The sequence below is a fragment of the Miscanthus floridulus genome, chromosome 18 (assembly GCF_019320115.1).
Source record: "Miscanthus floridulus cultivar M001 chromosome 18, ASM1932011v1, whole genome shotgun sequence".
Lineage (NCBI taxonomy): Eukaryota > Viridiplantae > Streptophyta > Magnoliopsida > Poales > Poaceae > Miscanthus > Miscanthus floridulus.
In genome coordinates this window covers 87832932-87849083 of record NC_089597.1, presented here as the reverse complement: position 1 = coordinate 87849083, position 16152 = coordinate 87832932, and the positions used below count along the sequence as shown (strand labels likewise).

The window sequence follows — 16152 nt, the reverse complement described above, 5'->3', positions numbered from 1 at the left end:
GGAGCAGAACCCTGAAGAGCTTCCGGAGTGTCCTGACCATCGCCCTACTTCCTTTCTGTGAGGCAAGCCCCGGAGCATTATAAGTCTCCCAGTAATTTACAAATGTTTACTTACGTAGTTATGATTGATGCATTAGGTTATAAGAGTTGAATGAAACCACTTGATGCATATAAATTCCTTGTCCAGATATTAACCCTTTAACCGGTATAGGTCCAGGATCGAATATATATGCTTAGCCATGCTTAGACCGGTAGAAGTTGGGTGATGTCCTGTCACCTACGAGATATAGGTGGATACCGGAGCACGGTTGGCTATATCTGCTATCGTGGAACAGAACCATGAGGTAAAAATAAATTGAGACCGAACGGAAAGTCGATAGAGAAGCAACAAGACATGGAGGTCTTGGGTGTGGACTTATCCCCGTCTGTGTCGATTAAGGACCGTACCGTTGTTGGTGCTTCTGACAAGATTGAACGCATGCCTCTCACTTAGCTGGCCGGATAACTCGTTCCGACCGCCAAGCCGAGTAATTCAACTCAGGCCGGGAATCGTTCTGTTGTGCGCTCCTTCCGAGGAACGATCAGACTGAGCCCAAGGGCAGGCTTGGCTTGAGCATCCTGGCATCTGGTGTTCCAGATTATGCGGCGCAGTACGGACTCGCGAAATATGTACCGGAGTTGTACCAAAGGTGACCTAAGACTATCGTGTCTGGTAGATCTGGGTTTATGTTAGGAATAAATTCCCAGCTAGTAGAAATCGATTCGAATCGCCGTCTCTCCCGGATAGTGAGAAACTTGGCTAGTCTCAACATCGTAGCAACTATATTATGAAACATGATGGTTCAGATGAATATGGAATTACAATACCTGCTATGGTTACTATTGTATGCTTCTAAATGATATACCACATATTTGGCACAGGATAGTTGCTAATCTAGAAATGGATAGTTATAATTAACTTGATAAAGAAATCATAATTGTACAACGCGTAATTGCCTTTTTCGCAAAATATTGTCCAGTTACGTCCACTTATACAGCCTTGCATAATCCTTGGAGTCATTTTATTTCTAGTTCATGACGGGTAAGTCTAGCTGAGTACCTTCTCGTACTCAGGGTTTATTTTTCCATTGTTGCAGATGGCACTGTGTATCATGGTTATTGCAAGAGTTGCTCCTATCCCGCTGTGGATGAGGAGTAAGCCTTGGGCAGGCTTCTTTAGTAATTCCTATCTTTGCTTTTGTGGACCGTGATCTGGCTTGGCACTGTATCAAACTATGTTGGAAACCTTATCTTCGAACTTATTGCTTCCGCTTTATTTATCAAACTGGGTTTGTAATAACTTTTATTCGTACTCTAATGATGGAAAGTATCTGTGAACTTTTTGTAATATGTGGCATGTATATTGAATTTTGTACGATCTTGGTTGTTGTAAATCGTTTATCGAGACCCGTCGTGGTACTCGACGGACTACCGGGTTTATATGGATTCAAGTATGATAGTGCGACCGCTTGCGGATTGCTATTGTACTTGTATTCTTATAAATTGGTCGGTTCTGCTACAACTTTGGCAAAAAAGAAACTCATGAAACGAATTAAAGCACAACGCCATGCATATTTAGGCCTTGTTTACTGGGGTGAAATTTGGTAATTTGGCTACTGTAGCACTTTCATTTTTATTTGACAATTAGTGTTCAATCATGGACTAATTAGGCTCAAAACGTTCGTCTCGTGATTTCCAACCAAACTGTGCAATTAGTTTTTTTTCGTCTACATTTAATACTCCATGCACGTATCGCAAGATTCGATGTGATGGCTACTGTAGCACTTTTTGAGAAAACTTTTTGGAACTAAACCCGTGTTTAGTTGGTGGAAAGTTAGAAATTTGGCTACTGTAGCACTTTCGTTTTTATTTGACAATTAGTGTTCAATCATGGACTAATTAGGCTCAAAACGTTCGTCTCGCAATTTTCAACCAAACTGTGCAATTATTTTTTTCGTCTACATTTAATGCTCCATACACGTATCGCAAGATTCGATGTGACGAGTACTGTAGCACTTTTTGAGAAAACTTTTTCGCGAACTAAACATGGGCTAAACAAGGCCTTACAAACGCGCGTGTTTAGTTGGGCGAAAGTTGGAAAAATGGCTACTGTAGCATTTTCGTTTTTATTTGGCAAATAGTGTTCAATCATGGACTAATTAGGCTTAAAACGTTCGTCTCGTAATTTCCAACCAAACTGTGCAATTAGTTTTTTTTCATCTATATTTAATGTTCTATGCATGTATCGTAAGATTCGATGTAATGACTACTGTAGCACTTTTTTAGAATTTTGGGGTGGGAACTAAACACGCGATGCATGCCCCCGTCCTTTTCCCTGGTCTTATGGGCATCTTGAGGTTGACATTCCTGACCCGCAGCCGCCCTTGCTGCGTCACGTGCGTCCTTCTCAGCAGCCCTGTGTGGTGCGGTGCGGTGCGGTGCGGGTGTGCGATGTGGTGTGGCGGCCCTGCGCGCAGCCCCAGGGACGCGACGGGCCCTCCCCTCCACACTTTTTAAATAGAGCAGGCCACGGCTCGCAGCTCTCTCTTCAGGCACAAGTGAACTCAAACGCGATCGATCTCCTGCTCTGCCTCTGCCTCTGCCTCTGCCTCCCTCGTCTTCCTCTGCCCGTGCGCGTTCCAGAGCACGTACGGAGAGGGCGAGCACCATCATGGTGAGTTCTCGACTACGGCTTCCTTGGTTTCGTTGCTGGGCATTTGTTTGCTAGCTACATCGTCGTCGGTGCTGGTTGTCCGATCCTTGGCTAATTAATTCCTGTGTCGTTGCTTATCGATTGATTTCTTGGTCGTGGTGGTGTTGGTGGTGATGGTTGCAGGAGGACGGCGCGCGGGATGCGGAGCGGTGGGAGGGGTACGTGGACTGGAGGAACCGGCCGGCGACCAGGGGCCGGCACGGCGGCATGGGCGCCGCCTCCTTCGTGCTCGGTAAGCGATCGATCGCCCCGCCGCCGCACCGCACCTGCCTGCCTCTCTGCTTCTAGATTCTTCTTATTGGAATAGAATAGAGCTCTGTTGATTGCGGCCGGGGCCCGGCAGGCTGCAGGGGACCTTCTGGATGGGGTTGGGGCCGTCGAAAAGCCATCGCGAGCGCGAGGGAGGCCTGTACAAGGGATCGAATAGGATACCGGTGGTCTCCATGCACGGAGCCTCGCCCGCCTTCCTCTGGCCTGCAGTCCTGCACAGCGCAGAGCTGAACTGAAAGCAACGGCTTCCATTCCTTTGCTTTCTTCTTCTCCTCCGGTCCTCCCATCCTCCTTTCCCAGAATCAATGGCCTCGCAACCTTTCCCTCCTCCACCCTGCTTTCGTCCGACAGGTGGTGCTCGAGGAGGACCCTTTCTTGGTCGCTCGCTCCCCTCCTTTCGCTCCCACTGGCCTCCTTTCGCTCCCTTTCACATACAGTTCCTGCTCGCGCTCCTCGCCTGCAACTTGCGCCCGCCCGGGGAATTCGGCGCCCAATTGCGCCACAAACCCAAGAAAAGCAGGGCACCCAACTTGCGTGCATGCACTGCATCTGCATGACCAGTTGGTGTTGGTGGATTCCTCTCCTCTGCTCTGACGTGCCTGTGCTCCTCTGACGTGCCTGTGCTCTGACGTTCCGAGGATGGGTTCCTCTGCTCTGACGTGCCTGTGCGTCGATCTGGAAGCCTCTCCTCTCGCTGCAGACGGTTGCATGTGCGAGGGGAAACTAGTGTGTGTGGAGTGTTGTCATCGTCAGGATCCTGCTGAGAGCGAGGGGATACGAAACGAGTCTGTTTTTTCTTCCTCTCATCTGATCTGATCTGATGACGAGAGCGGTTGGTTGGAGAGACTTGGATGGGTCTGCTGAGCCGTTGAGGCGCACAGCGCAGCGTCCCGCGGGGAGGATGAGTCCGTCGTCCCAAAACCCGCATTAAACCACGGCACGAATCACAAGGCACAAATGGGTCGCGGAGTAAATTTGGCCGGCCGGTACGCATTGGGAACGCCACACAACCCGCACATCATGGGGGCGTTATGTCAGTTACTACTACCGCACATGCTGCTTCCGTGAATTTTTTTATAATAAAATCAGTACGGGGTATAGTCAATTAATTTGATGCGACTGCATGATTTTGTCTGCACTAGGCTGGGAAAAAAGCTACTCATGATGTTTCCCGCTGGAACTAATTAAGCCATCGCTTTGACTTAGGGCTCTTTGGTTTCCACACGCATAGAATGTTTGATATATATATATATATATATATATATATATATATATATATATATATATATATATATATATATATATATATATATATATATATATATAGAGGCTATTCAATGGCCGGCTACAAAATAATTTATTCTGTAGCCACCTCCATTTACTATAATTTTATATACTAATTTACCATAATGTCAATACATATTTACGATAGTTGGGTTACTATAACACATGGGGATATTTACCATAACGTTATATTAAACCACTTAGTAAGGAGTTACTATAATCTCGTAAATTAACATAGTAATTATCATAACTCAAAGTGGCTACAGAATAACTTATTCTGTAGCCAGCTACAGGATAGTAGTTCTATATATATATATATATATATATATATATATATATATATATATATATATATATAGATTAATTACGAAACTAATTACATAACTTGCGACTAATTTGCGAGATGGATCTTTTAAGCCTAATTAGTCCATGATCTGACAACGTGGTGCTACAATAAATATATGCTAATGACGGATTAATTAGGCTTAAAAAATTCGTCTCGCAAATTAGCCGTCATCTATGTTATTAGTTTGTAATTAATCTATATTTAATGTTCCTTATTAGTATTTAAACATTTGATGTGACATAAATTTTAGGAGCGACTAAAGAACTCAACACCCCATCATTCCCATGATGTTTCAAAGAGTCTGTTCGCTTGTTGATTTCAGTCAGGACTTATTGGCTAGTTAATAGTATTTTCTCTAATAACAAACTAGCACCAGTCGAGCTTATCAGCCAAAAACCAATCAGCAAATAGGCTTGGGTTGCTCGTAGCACTCGATCTGACGTTGTCGACATACTACTACTATTATGGTAGAGGGTCATCATGCGTGATGGCTGGCGCTGAACTGAATTGCTGTGGCATGCATGGTGCAGTGGTGGAGGTGCTGGAGAACCTGGCGTTCCTGGCGAACGCGAGCAACCTGGTGACGTACCTGATGCGGTTCATGCACTACTCGCCGTCGCAGTCGGCCACCACGGTCACCAACTTCATGGGCACCGCGTTCCTGCTCGCGCTCCTCGGCGGCTTCCTCTCCGACGCCTTCTTCACCACCTACACCATCTACATCGTCAGCGCCTTCATCGAGTTCATGGTACGTTACGTTACGTACGCACTGCTATTACTACTGCTGCTGCTGCACAAACTTAACTAAACTACGCGCCAAAAATCCATCTTCTATTTGTCAACTATCTACTAAAAATTTAAAAACAGAAATATCTATCGCTCATGCAATGCAAGTTTCTCCTATCCTATCCTGCTATCCATCTGTTTGTCATCACGTCATGGGAATGGGATGGTACCAAAATAAACAATGCGCGCGTACACGTACCCTGTTCGCTGTAGTAGTAGCTAGGGTAGTAGCATTGATGTTTCCTGATATGCAGTCTGTTCGACTGGCTTATACGATAATGGATTATAAGCTAGAATAATTTTTTTTTCATACCAAATCAGTCAAACCAGCCAGTAGTAAATAATTCATGATTATTTACGACGAAACGAAAAGGCTGATGATAATAACTAAGCATATCTCTATGGTGGGTGGTCGTCGTACGCATCCTATCTCCAAGCTGGTGGCGTGAGAGGATTATACTAGCCGATATATACAGTCCAGCTGTGCAGCCACGTCAGCGCTTGACTTCTCTGTCTCCAACAGTCCAGCCCCATTGCTCTCATTTGGCTGACGGCCGGCCGAGATTAGCAGCCTATTCGTTTCGGCTGGATTGCTCGTATCTGACTTATAATCCATAACTTGAACAGTATTTTTTTCTCTCATATTAAACCAGCCAGCAGTACTTTCAGTCATGGCTTATAAGCCAATCCAGCCGAAACGAACAGGCTATAGAATATCGCTACTGTGTTCCTCTTCTATGGCATGCATCAAGCCCGCCCTCCAACTAGAAAAGTGCTGAGGGGACACATGGCCTCGACTATGACCGTAGTTTTTCTATGAGGAATCAATTAATTCACCACTAATAATCTCATCATCACCAACGTTAGAGGTCAGAGATGGCTGTACTGTCAGCTGAAGATCGCCGTGTTTTGCGTGTTCCACGTCCGTCACCTGTGTAGCTAGCTAGTATATGCTCACTGAGGTAGTCATCAGGCCGGTCAATTGTGAGCCATCCATAAATCTGACCAGCAGTATGCTAAATTAATTAACCAGCAGAGACGATGCAAGCTCATGCACAATTCCCTGCGATTTGGGTTAAGGATCAGCAATGCGAAATTAGGGCCAATGATTAATAGGGTCAATTGTATCTAAGATGAGGATGGGTCGATTTGACTCGATATACCCTGGGTCAAAGGGAAGCTTAATCACATCTCCTTCATACATTGTGCTGTCACTGCACCTTCAGCCTAGCTATGTGTGTTTAGGGCCGACCGGGCATGGGCTTGAGCTGAACCATCCGATCGATCCGTGTAGCCGTAGCGGCCTTGTTCAGGCAAATCAGTGGACCTTCCTCCTGTCGCTTTTAAAAAAGAACCGGAGGCGCAACAATATCCATGTGAAACCCGTTTAAATTATCGCAAAGGACCGGTGCCCTCTTGTCTTCCTGTGCAAATATTTCTGGAGCGATCGGGCTGTTCGTTTGAACTTATCAGCTATAATCTACAGTATTTTCCTCTCACAACAGATCAGTCAAGGTCGGCTTTAATACCAGCCGAACAGGGCCTGACACCCCCCCCCCCAGTCAAAGTCGGCTTTAATACCAGCCGAACAGGGCCTGACAAACCCCCCCCCCCCCCCCCCCCCTTGGAAGTGTGACCATGGAAGAGTAGTATAGGTTAACCGGCCGTTGGATGAGTAGGATCGATGTTGATATGAAGCGAGGAAGGCGACCTTTGTACGTGGATATCACGTGGGTACAGTATGTAGTCCCTAGCAACAAGTTGAGCATAAATAACCGCCCTGTAGTTGCAGGAATACAAACTAGTCTTTGTACACGTCAACAGCCGTAAGATGCAGGGCAATTGCATTGCAGACGTTAAAGCCGATGGGCCTTAAATTTGATTATATACGATTGCATTCCACAAACATAAAAAAATCCCAGAAACACAAATTGTAGATGCAAGTTTCCGATAGTGTAGAAGTGCCGTATATTAATAAACAAATTGTTATACATATGCAGCCAGCAATACACTTCACCGCGTACTAGTAGGAGGCCCAGCCGCCCCGGTGGCATGGCTGGTGTGCCCCTCGCCACCGCCGTTCTCGGATGCCGTCGCGATATCCAGGACCTGGAAGACCGGCCTGCCGGGCCCATTCGTGGGCGGTTCGGTGGCGCCGACCACGCTAGCTACGCGCGCGCGTGTATGTCCAGTGTCCGCGACGGTAACCAGACGTCAGCATGTTTGCTGGATGGTAAACGATCATAAATTTTTAGTTAAAGTAGTATTTAAATTTTTAGTTAGAATAATATTTTTCATTTGATCGTAAACGATCATAAATTTCTAGTTAGAATAATATTTTTCTTTTACGTCAATCAGTCAGCCTGAATTCCCCACTTCGGATCGACGCGAGGCCCGAGCGGAGGGCGGCGGGGGAATCCCACCTTCCCGTTACGCGCGCGCGCCTGCGGTTGATCTGCGCGGTGCGACGCGTCTCGCCTGCGAAGAGATCTCTACGCGGCTGTCACGTCGCGTCTAAGGGCAGTCCCAATGAAAGAAACTAGTAGTTTCTATAACATAGGATACCGCACAAAAAAAAGTACTGTTTTCCAACCCATGGTTTCTATGAGTAATAACTATTTTCTCTTTCTCTCTCCCAACTCTATCTTTTCCTCCAATGAGAGTGCGACACGAGCTTCCTAGAAACTGGTGGTTTCTCCCCAATGGCGATTTCATGGTTTCTTGGTGCATTGGGTCAAGAGTAGACCTGGTTTCTTCATGAAGAAACCATTTCTATGATTTTTGCCCTCTTTCTTCATTAATTACGTTGCCATGTCAGCATTTTACCTACGTAACAAGTCATTTAATAAGGATAGAAACCATCATCAATGCACCATTGAGACTGCCCTAATAATCCTTGGATTGACCGGCAGGACGACGACGGCTAGTAGGCTGCTTTACGTAACCCGGGAGACGGTAGGGACAAGTTTAGCTTCAACCTCGCGACGGTCCTCTGGCGGATCGAGAGGAAGGATCAACGACAGGGACAGCAAGTCGGTAGAGTAGCCCTTTGCGCAACCGTGTGACGGAAGATCGTTCTGGAGGCTGCTTGGCCGTGGTCCGTACCAAACCTGATCACCAGACACGTACGAATAAATTACTAGAATATTTGTTTGTGATAGATGCAGGCACTTTGAACAGTGCAGAGCATGATTGATGTCTGCTCCTAGATTTCGGCCTTGTTAGTTCTCTTCCAAAAATTTACATCATATTCCATCGAATATTTAGACACATACAAATATAGACTAAAAAATAATTAATTACACAGATTGTGACTACTTTGCGAGACGAATCTTTTAAGCCTAAGTAGTCCATGATTTGACAATGTCATGCTACAGTAACATATATGCTAATGACAGATTAATTAGACTTAATAAATTCGTCTCGCGGTTTACTGACGTATTATGTAATTTATTTTTTATTAGTATCTGAACATCCCGTGCGATATTTCTATATAATATCTGATGTGACACCCTAAAATTTTACACGTTTCACACGTCGGGACAAATGCTGACAAAAAACCGCAAGCCCCGCTGTCCCTCGCAACAGAGAAACAATCGAACCGCATCAGGGGCTGCCGAGTGTGAGGCTATCTGCACCGCGACCGCTAAACGGCCCGGCACCGCGCGCCTGTAAACCGGCCTGCAGCGTCCTGGCGGCACAGTGCACTTGGAAGCCCAGCGCGCGCAGCACACATGCTAAACACTGTAGCGCAGAGAGAGAGAGAGAGTTGGTGAGAGAGAAAGGGGGAGAGAGGGGAATAAAATATGGAATAATGGGTATAGAGTATGTGATAGAGATAACACGGGTGCGGAAGAAATTGGTATAGAGTAGAGAATCTCGATGACTAAGATAGAATATTCTCTTTTAGAGATGGAAATAGAGGTGGATGAGTGCGGATAGCCTGAGGGTAGGAGTGCAGGAGGATCGGACGCCAACTGCCGTGGGCCCGCGTATCTCCAGCTTCGTCGGGAAGCTTCAGGTCGGAGCACCACCGCCCGGCTGGTGCCGGGACGGGCATGGGCCCTGTGTCAGGAGAGGAACGAGTAGGCCCGGTGGCCGGAACGCGGAGCGAGGGCGGGCCAGGACAGCGACGGAGCGGGGGACAAACTTGGACAACGCAGATCACACCAGTATGCACCCTATTCGTTTCGTTTCGTTTACGTGGCTTACAAGCCGACTGATGTTTTATTGTGAGAGAAAAACACTATATCATAACTGATAAGCATGTGATCAAATGAACAGGGTGCTGGGTTCTGGTATAGTGAACAGTATTAAGTTCACACGCTTGACGTGACGCGCCCGTTGGGCCTTGATAAGGTTGGCACCTCACACTAGTGGAGGGTTAAGTCTTGTGATGGGCTGATTAGTCCAACTAGTTGCACTGAGCTGGGTTTACATGTGCACGGCAGCAACTAGTTGAATCTGCTGAATACTTTTGGTCAAGAACCAGGTCAACGTCAGCCTCCCAGTCCCAGCCATTCGGAGCCATGCAAACGTCTCAACCTCGCCGTGCAGTTCTTAGCCATCAGCGCTGACAATTACACACATAAAGCCAGCGCCCGCCCGCCATTTTATTTGGCTGGTCAAAGGGCTAACTGCGTGGCATGGGACGGGTGCCGGGGTCGGTCTCCTCCCTTGCTTTGGCGCTCGGCTCGCCGCTCACGGGCGCAAAGCGACGCCGCGCACGGGCGGGGCCCCAGCGCCCCCGGCCCCGGCCCGTCGCAAGTAGTAGGAGTAGCTAGCAGAGGGCCGCCGCCGCCACTTGCATTGCCGTGTCCGTGTGCCTGCTTTTTGTCGCTATCGCCTGATATTTACCCAATCATTTGACATGATGAGCATCAGTTGTCACTTGACACGATGTACCAAGGGTTCTTTTGCTTTTGAAAGGAAAAGAAATCAATAAGAGGAAAATAAACGGCACAGCACTCGCACCAAATCGTCATGTCAGATTGGCAATGTGTGTAGAATTTCGGCCCGGCCCAAACACAATGGGCTGCGATTCTGATAATAACTTACCTGCTGTCTGCGCATGTCTAAATTATTATTTACGTATTTCTTTCATGGCGCGCAGGGGCTGGTGATCCTGACGGTCCAGGCGCGCACGCCGTCTCTGATGCCGCCGCAGTGCGCCGCCAAGCCGGCACCGTGCGAGCCCGTGTCGGGGCCCAAGAAGGCGATGCTGTTCGCGGGGCTGTACCTGACGGCGCTGGGCGTGGGCGGGATCAAGGGCTCGCTGCCCTCCCACGGCGCGGAGCAGTTCGACGAGCACGCGCCGCGGGGGCGAAAGGGCCGCTCCACCTTCTTCAACTACTTCGTCTTCTGCCTCTCCTGCGGCGCCCTCGTCGCCGTCACCTTCGCCGTCTGGGTCGAGGACAACAGGGGCTGGCAGTGGGGGTTCGGCATCTCCACCATCGCCATCCTCCTCTCCATCCCGGTCTTCGCCGCGGGATCCAGGCTGTACCGGAACAAGGTGCCCACGGGGAGCCCTCTCACCACCATCGCCAAGGTCCTCGTCGCTACCGCGCTCGCGCGGCGCCGCGGCGGATGCGGATACGCGCAGAGCGCCATCAGCAACGGCGCCGTCATCGACCGCGCGCCCAGCCCCACGGGGAGCACCGACATGAAGGAGTACGACTGCAAGCCCGGGGCCGGGGACATGAACATGATGGAGGAGATGTCGATCTCCGACACTGCTGCGATCGTGGCTGCCGCCGAGCCGTCCCACGAGCTCGCGTTCCTGAACCGCGCCGTGCAGTGCCAGCCGCCGCGGCACGGCCGCCTGGCGTGCACGGTGCAGGAGGTGGAGGACGTCAAGATCGTGCTCATGGTGCTGCCCATCTTCTTCTCCACCATCATGCTCAACTGCTGCCTGGCGCAGCTGTCCACCTTCTCGGTCGAGCAGGCGGCCACCATGGACACGCGCGTGGGGAGCCTCACCGTGCCGCCCGCGTCGCTCCCGGTGTTCCCGGTCACCTTCATCATCATCCTCGCGCCCGTCTACGACCACGTCATCGTCCCGTTCGCGCGCCGCGTCACGGGGACCGAGATGGGCATCACGCACCTCCAGCGGATCGGCACCGGGCTGGTGCTCTCCATCGTCGCCATGGCCGTGGCCGCCGTCGTCGAGGTGAAGCGCAAGAACGTGGCGGCCGACAACGGGATGCTGGACTCGGCGAAGCCGCTGCCCATCACCTTCTTCTGGATCGCGTTCCAGTACCTGTTCCTGGGGTCCGCGGACCTGTTCACGCTGGCGGGGCTGCTCGAGTTCTTCTTCAGCGAGGCGCCGCCGCGGATGAGATCACTGGCGACGTCGCTGTCGTGGGCGTCGCTGGCGCTGGGGTACTACCTCAGCTCAGTGCTGGTGTCCATCGTGAACAGCGCGACAGGGCGCGGCGACCACCGGCCGTGGCTGCAGGGTGCAAGCCTGAACCACTACCACCTCGAGAGGTTCTACTGGGTCATGTGCGTGCTCAGCACCCTCAACTACCTCTTCTTCCTCTTCTTGGCCATCAGGTACAAGTACAGAAACGCGGGGGTCATCAAAGGGTAATGCCATCTTCATATGGCCACTCGGCGCTGCCATTAATCGCCGTGGCCGTGAGCGATGCATGCTGGGTACAACTGTTTATATAGGTGGCAAGCAGAGAGTCGAAGAAAATGTAGTTTAATTTCTGCAGGATGTGGGAAATGATGGTGGTTTATGAAGCTGTAATGGATTTGGTTGATTGGTTCAACAAGTAAATCAACAAGAGGCGGGGCTCAGTGAATCGGATGTCCATATGTTTGAATTAAATCATAATCAGATTTTAGTGTTAGATTTGAAACTTATGCCTCTCGTTCCCGCCGGTCGGATGAAGGTGCAAGCTTCTAATTTACCAACACAAAATATTGTTCAAACATTTCTAATTTAATGGATTCATGAATTGGTAAGTCCATAAAAATATATTTGGTAAAAAACAGTGTTGAATCATCGAAGAATTAGTTGTTATCGAAAAAATATTCTTTGAGAAAAATGTTGTAGAAAATATTTACCAAATAAAATGTTGCTCATATGTTTCTTATGACAAAATGTTGATTTGGCAATTATGTTGAGTCAACAAACTATTTGGTAATTTGGAGGTCAACAAATTTCAACAAAATTAATGAATAAAAATAAACATGTCAAACCAATATTTCCTACAAAACACAGGCCAAACTTTTCGTGTTAAAATGGTTGTGAAACATTTTATATGATAATGTTTGTCAAACATTGCTCATGAAAAAGCTCAATTGGCATGCAAGTAATACAAAATGTTGGATCTAACACTTTTTTTTGCGAAGGGTAGAGAGCATTATATTGAAACTCAATATGGTACATCCCAAATTACATGTGAAAAAAATCTAAAGTAAAAAAGAAAAAAATATTCTATCCTAGTTTTCCATCAACTTTTTCCCTAGTGGCTTTGTTCGAAGTCCAGGCTACAGATAAATAGAGTACCATCGAACACTGAAGCCAGAAGTATATTCCTCAATCAACAGATCCTTGGACCAACTCCAAAACCTTGAACATTTAATTTGATAAAAGAACTTCGGTGGTTGAATCTTTCGCTAAAACTTGGGTTGCAGATTCATTAACTCCAACTCTTGATCCATCAAGTAGGACGCTCAATTTCTTCTCTGTGGCCATCGGCAATGAGGTCAACGATTCAGAGCAATGTCTATGTGCGAAGTGCCTATGAGCATCGTTGCCCTTGCAGATAATAATCACAGACTAAACTCGTGTTGATGAAATTGACTCCCGCAATGGCGATATTGTCATGAATCGTTGAAGTCCTCGCTGGTAAAGGTCAAACATCAGTGATAATTTTGTCAGTAGATTTAGGGGTCCCCTCTCCTTGTCACTGACGTTCTCGTAGAGGAAGAAGAAGAGGGCCCTAGATAGTGGTAGCTTGTTGACCTATGTTAAATTAACTTTGACTATCAAATGTTAAATATACAAAGTTATTGTGTCAACACACTTGCAAAAAGAAATATAAATCTAAAATAAAGATGAGTCAACATTTATAATGAATTGAAATGACCTTATGCGTACACAATGAAAAAGAAGAGAGACCTATAAGCCAGGTAAGGGAAAGTGTAGGGGGGTACAGTAACATTTTGTGGAGGAAAACAAAGATAATATTTTTTTTGACCAATCAATCAAAATTTTCATACAATGGAACCTTACTTTTTAATGATTAATTATTTCGTATACAAAGGAGTAAATAAAAGTTTTGTAGTCCGTTTGTTTTTTAATAGAGCTGGCCTTGATCGTTGAGTGAAGCATAGTCCAAGCACAACGGCAAAAGGCCTATAGGTTATGGCGAGAATTCCCTCGTTGCCACTAAAATCTATACCAATTCCCTCATTGCCATAAAAAATTATGGATTTCCCTCACTGCCATCCATTTAGAATTTTTGATCCCCTCATTGCCATTACCGTTGCATGATCAAGCTTTATTCCCTTGGTTGCCATCTATATAGATAATTTGTTCCCTTCAATGCCATCGAGAGAACAGAACACCGTTACAAGGTGTTCGTAACATAGGACTAACTCCGTAAACACTGTTGATAACTAAATTGGATCATTTTTTATAGTCTGGGCTTGATAGTTGCTTAGGCGGTTTATTTTGCTGAATTAATTAAACTAAAGTTTAATTCGTTATATCTCTACGTACACATTTTCGGTTTTTTATCTCTTAAAAATCTACGGTAGTAGACAGTAACAGCCAACTAACAAAATACAACAGTAATCCGACACTACTATAGATTGATTTATCACTGTCGCCACTTTCACTGTCGTAGCGATAGAAGCGACGGTGTGATACTTGCACCATCGGTTGGAACGATAGCGAGGCCTCCTAGGCCTGAAACCGACAGTTTAGACTTCTACCACCGATACAATTAACCTAAGTCTAAGCACCACACTTACGTTTAATACTCTACCCCCCCTTGGAAGAGAATAAAGCACTCAAAAGAGAGTCATGAACCTGAAAAACAATATAAACAAGATGCTTATTTGAATCAGAAGTTAATTACCAGAGATATCTCGAAGACAAGCTCAAGTAGAACTTGGATCCGCCAAGGTACAAGCCATAGAGAGAGCATCGATAGGCCCACGTCTCCTCCAAACTCTTACCTCACTCTCTATCTCACTATTTCTATTTATAAGACTAGATCCTATAGAGGATTAATCTTTTCTTGATAGCTAGCTCTGATCCTCATAAGGAGAATATGAATTAGGGTTTTAGGGATCTGAGGATCTCTGAGGATTTGATGAGGGAGGAGGGTAGGGGTTGCTATATATAGGCCAGAGGTAGAGTAGCGGCCAAGGAATCGAGGTGGAGTAGGGGGCAAGGACTCTAGGAGTAGGGGCAAGGAATTGCCACATCATCGATCCGCGTCATCTCTCCCGACCACCATTGGATGAACCGACCTAAAACTGCCTTAGAATCAACGGTGTAGATCGTAGGAAGGAGTACGTGGAGGCGGAGGTGATGGGCCACCCCCATGGGCCAGGCAGCCTCCCTAGTGGGCCGGCCGACCCACTATGGTGCTAGGTGGGCTTCTCCTTCTAGTGGCGAGGCTTGGGCTACGTCTTGAGTCGACTTTCATAGGTGTCACGGGCAAAATCACTTGTTGTCATTAGTTTGCTCGTTTAGAGTGTATGACAGTGATACCGGGAGCTGCTTTCTGGATAAATCTTCCTGCAGTCATGAAATCACCAAAGCTCGTGGAATTCATTAGTTTAAACCCCTAAACCTTCATTCGTGATTATATTTATGCCCTTATACATGTTTAATTGATAGTTTATAATGGTTGTTAACTACCGTCAACAGTCACTCTAGGTAAAAACCATGCAGTGTGCGTCGTACGCTAACTCAACTCAGCTCTGCTGCTAGCAAAGAAAGTGGGCAAGTCAATACACTTCACACGGCACAACTAAAATGGGCTTCGATCCTGCTTTCAGCGCATCAAAGAGACAAAGGCACAGAGTTGCTGCTACTCCCGTGTATGGCAAATGCCGATGGCACCATTGCGTTCTCCATCAGGGTCCATTCGGTTCCTACATAATAGCTCCCTAGAATGGTTCCTGGCTGGATTGCACACCAAATTTACATAGGCGATAGGCAGCTGAAACGATTCCAAGGGCAATTCTTGCCTAAACGAATGGGCCCTCAATGAGACCTGCCAGATGGCTCTCAGGCCGCGGCACTTGCAGAAGGAAACACCAGCAGTGGCAGCCAAGGAGGCAATGAGCTAGAGCCCATTGAGTGTGAGCTTGGTGTTGGGGCCTGGGCCTGGTGGAGCTCCGTTAAGCATAATGCCAAATTCATGCCATCAGAAAAGGCAAAGATTTGTAATTTCAATATCTATTTGGTGAACATTGGAATGTCCTTCAATTGTTGCTACAACTACACCAGGCGACAACAATGGTGGACATTGGGAATGACACTGAAGCCTTTTTCTAGTATGACGCCTGGTACAATGAGGACGCGGACAGAATCGACAACTCTCCCGTCCGTGTCGCTCAGGAGGGCGACCCGGACGGTCCATCGCTTAGCATCATCGCGCCATCCTATCCTTGCCCCCCGCCCACCGCTGCCGGAGCATGCTGCCGTAGTCCCACATAGCCGCAAGGATAGCGGCAGCGAG

At 47.4% G+C, this 16152-nt stretch overlaps 1 protein-coding gene across 2 annotated transcripts; it reads left to right on the top strand.

The window, feature by feature from the left end:
- The first annotated feature begins 2552 nt into the window (after positions 1-2552).
- Positions 2553-12204, top strand: LOC136520021 (protein NRT1/ PTR FAMILY 4.6-like). Of its 2 annotated transcripts, XM_066513423.1 has the most exons (4): positions 2553-2712; positions 2875-2983; positions 5182-5399; positions 10551-12204. In XM_066513423.1, exons 1-4 carry the CDS (start codon positions 2710-2712, stop codon positions 12027-12029), a joined length of 1809 nt encoding a protein of 602 aa, XP_066369520.1. In that variant the 5' UTR covers positions 2553-2709; the 3' UTR covers positions 12030-12204. The 2 variants fall into 2 exon arrangements, with proteins under 2 accessions (XP_066369520.1, XP_066369521.1); XM_066513424.1 differs by lacking the exon at positions 2875-2983 and having other exon boundaries at positions 2581-2712.
- The last annotated feature ends 3948 nt before the right edge of the window (positions 12205-16152 follow it).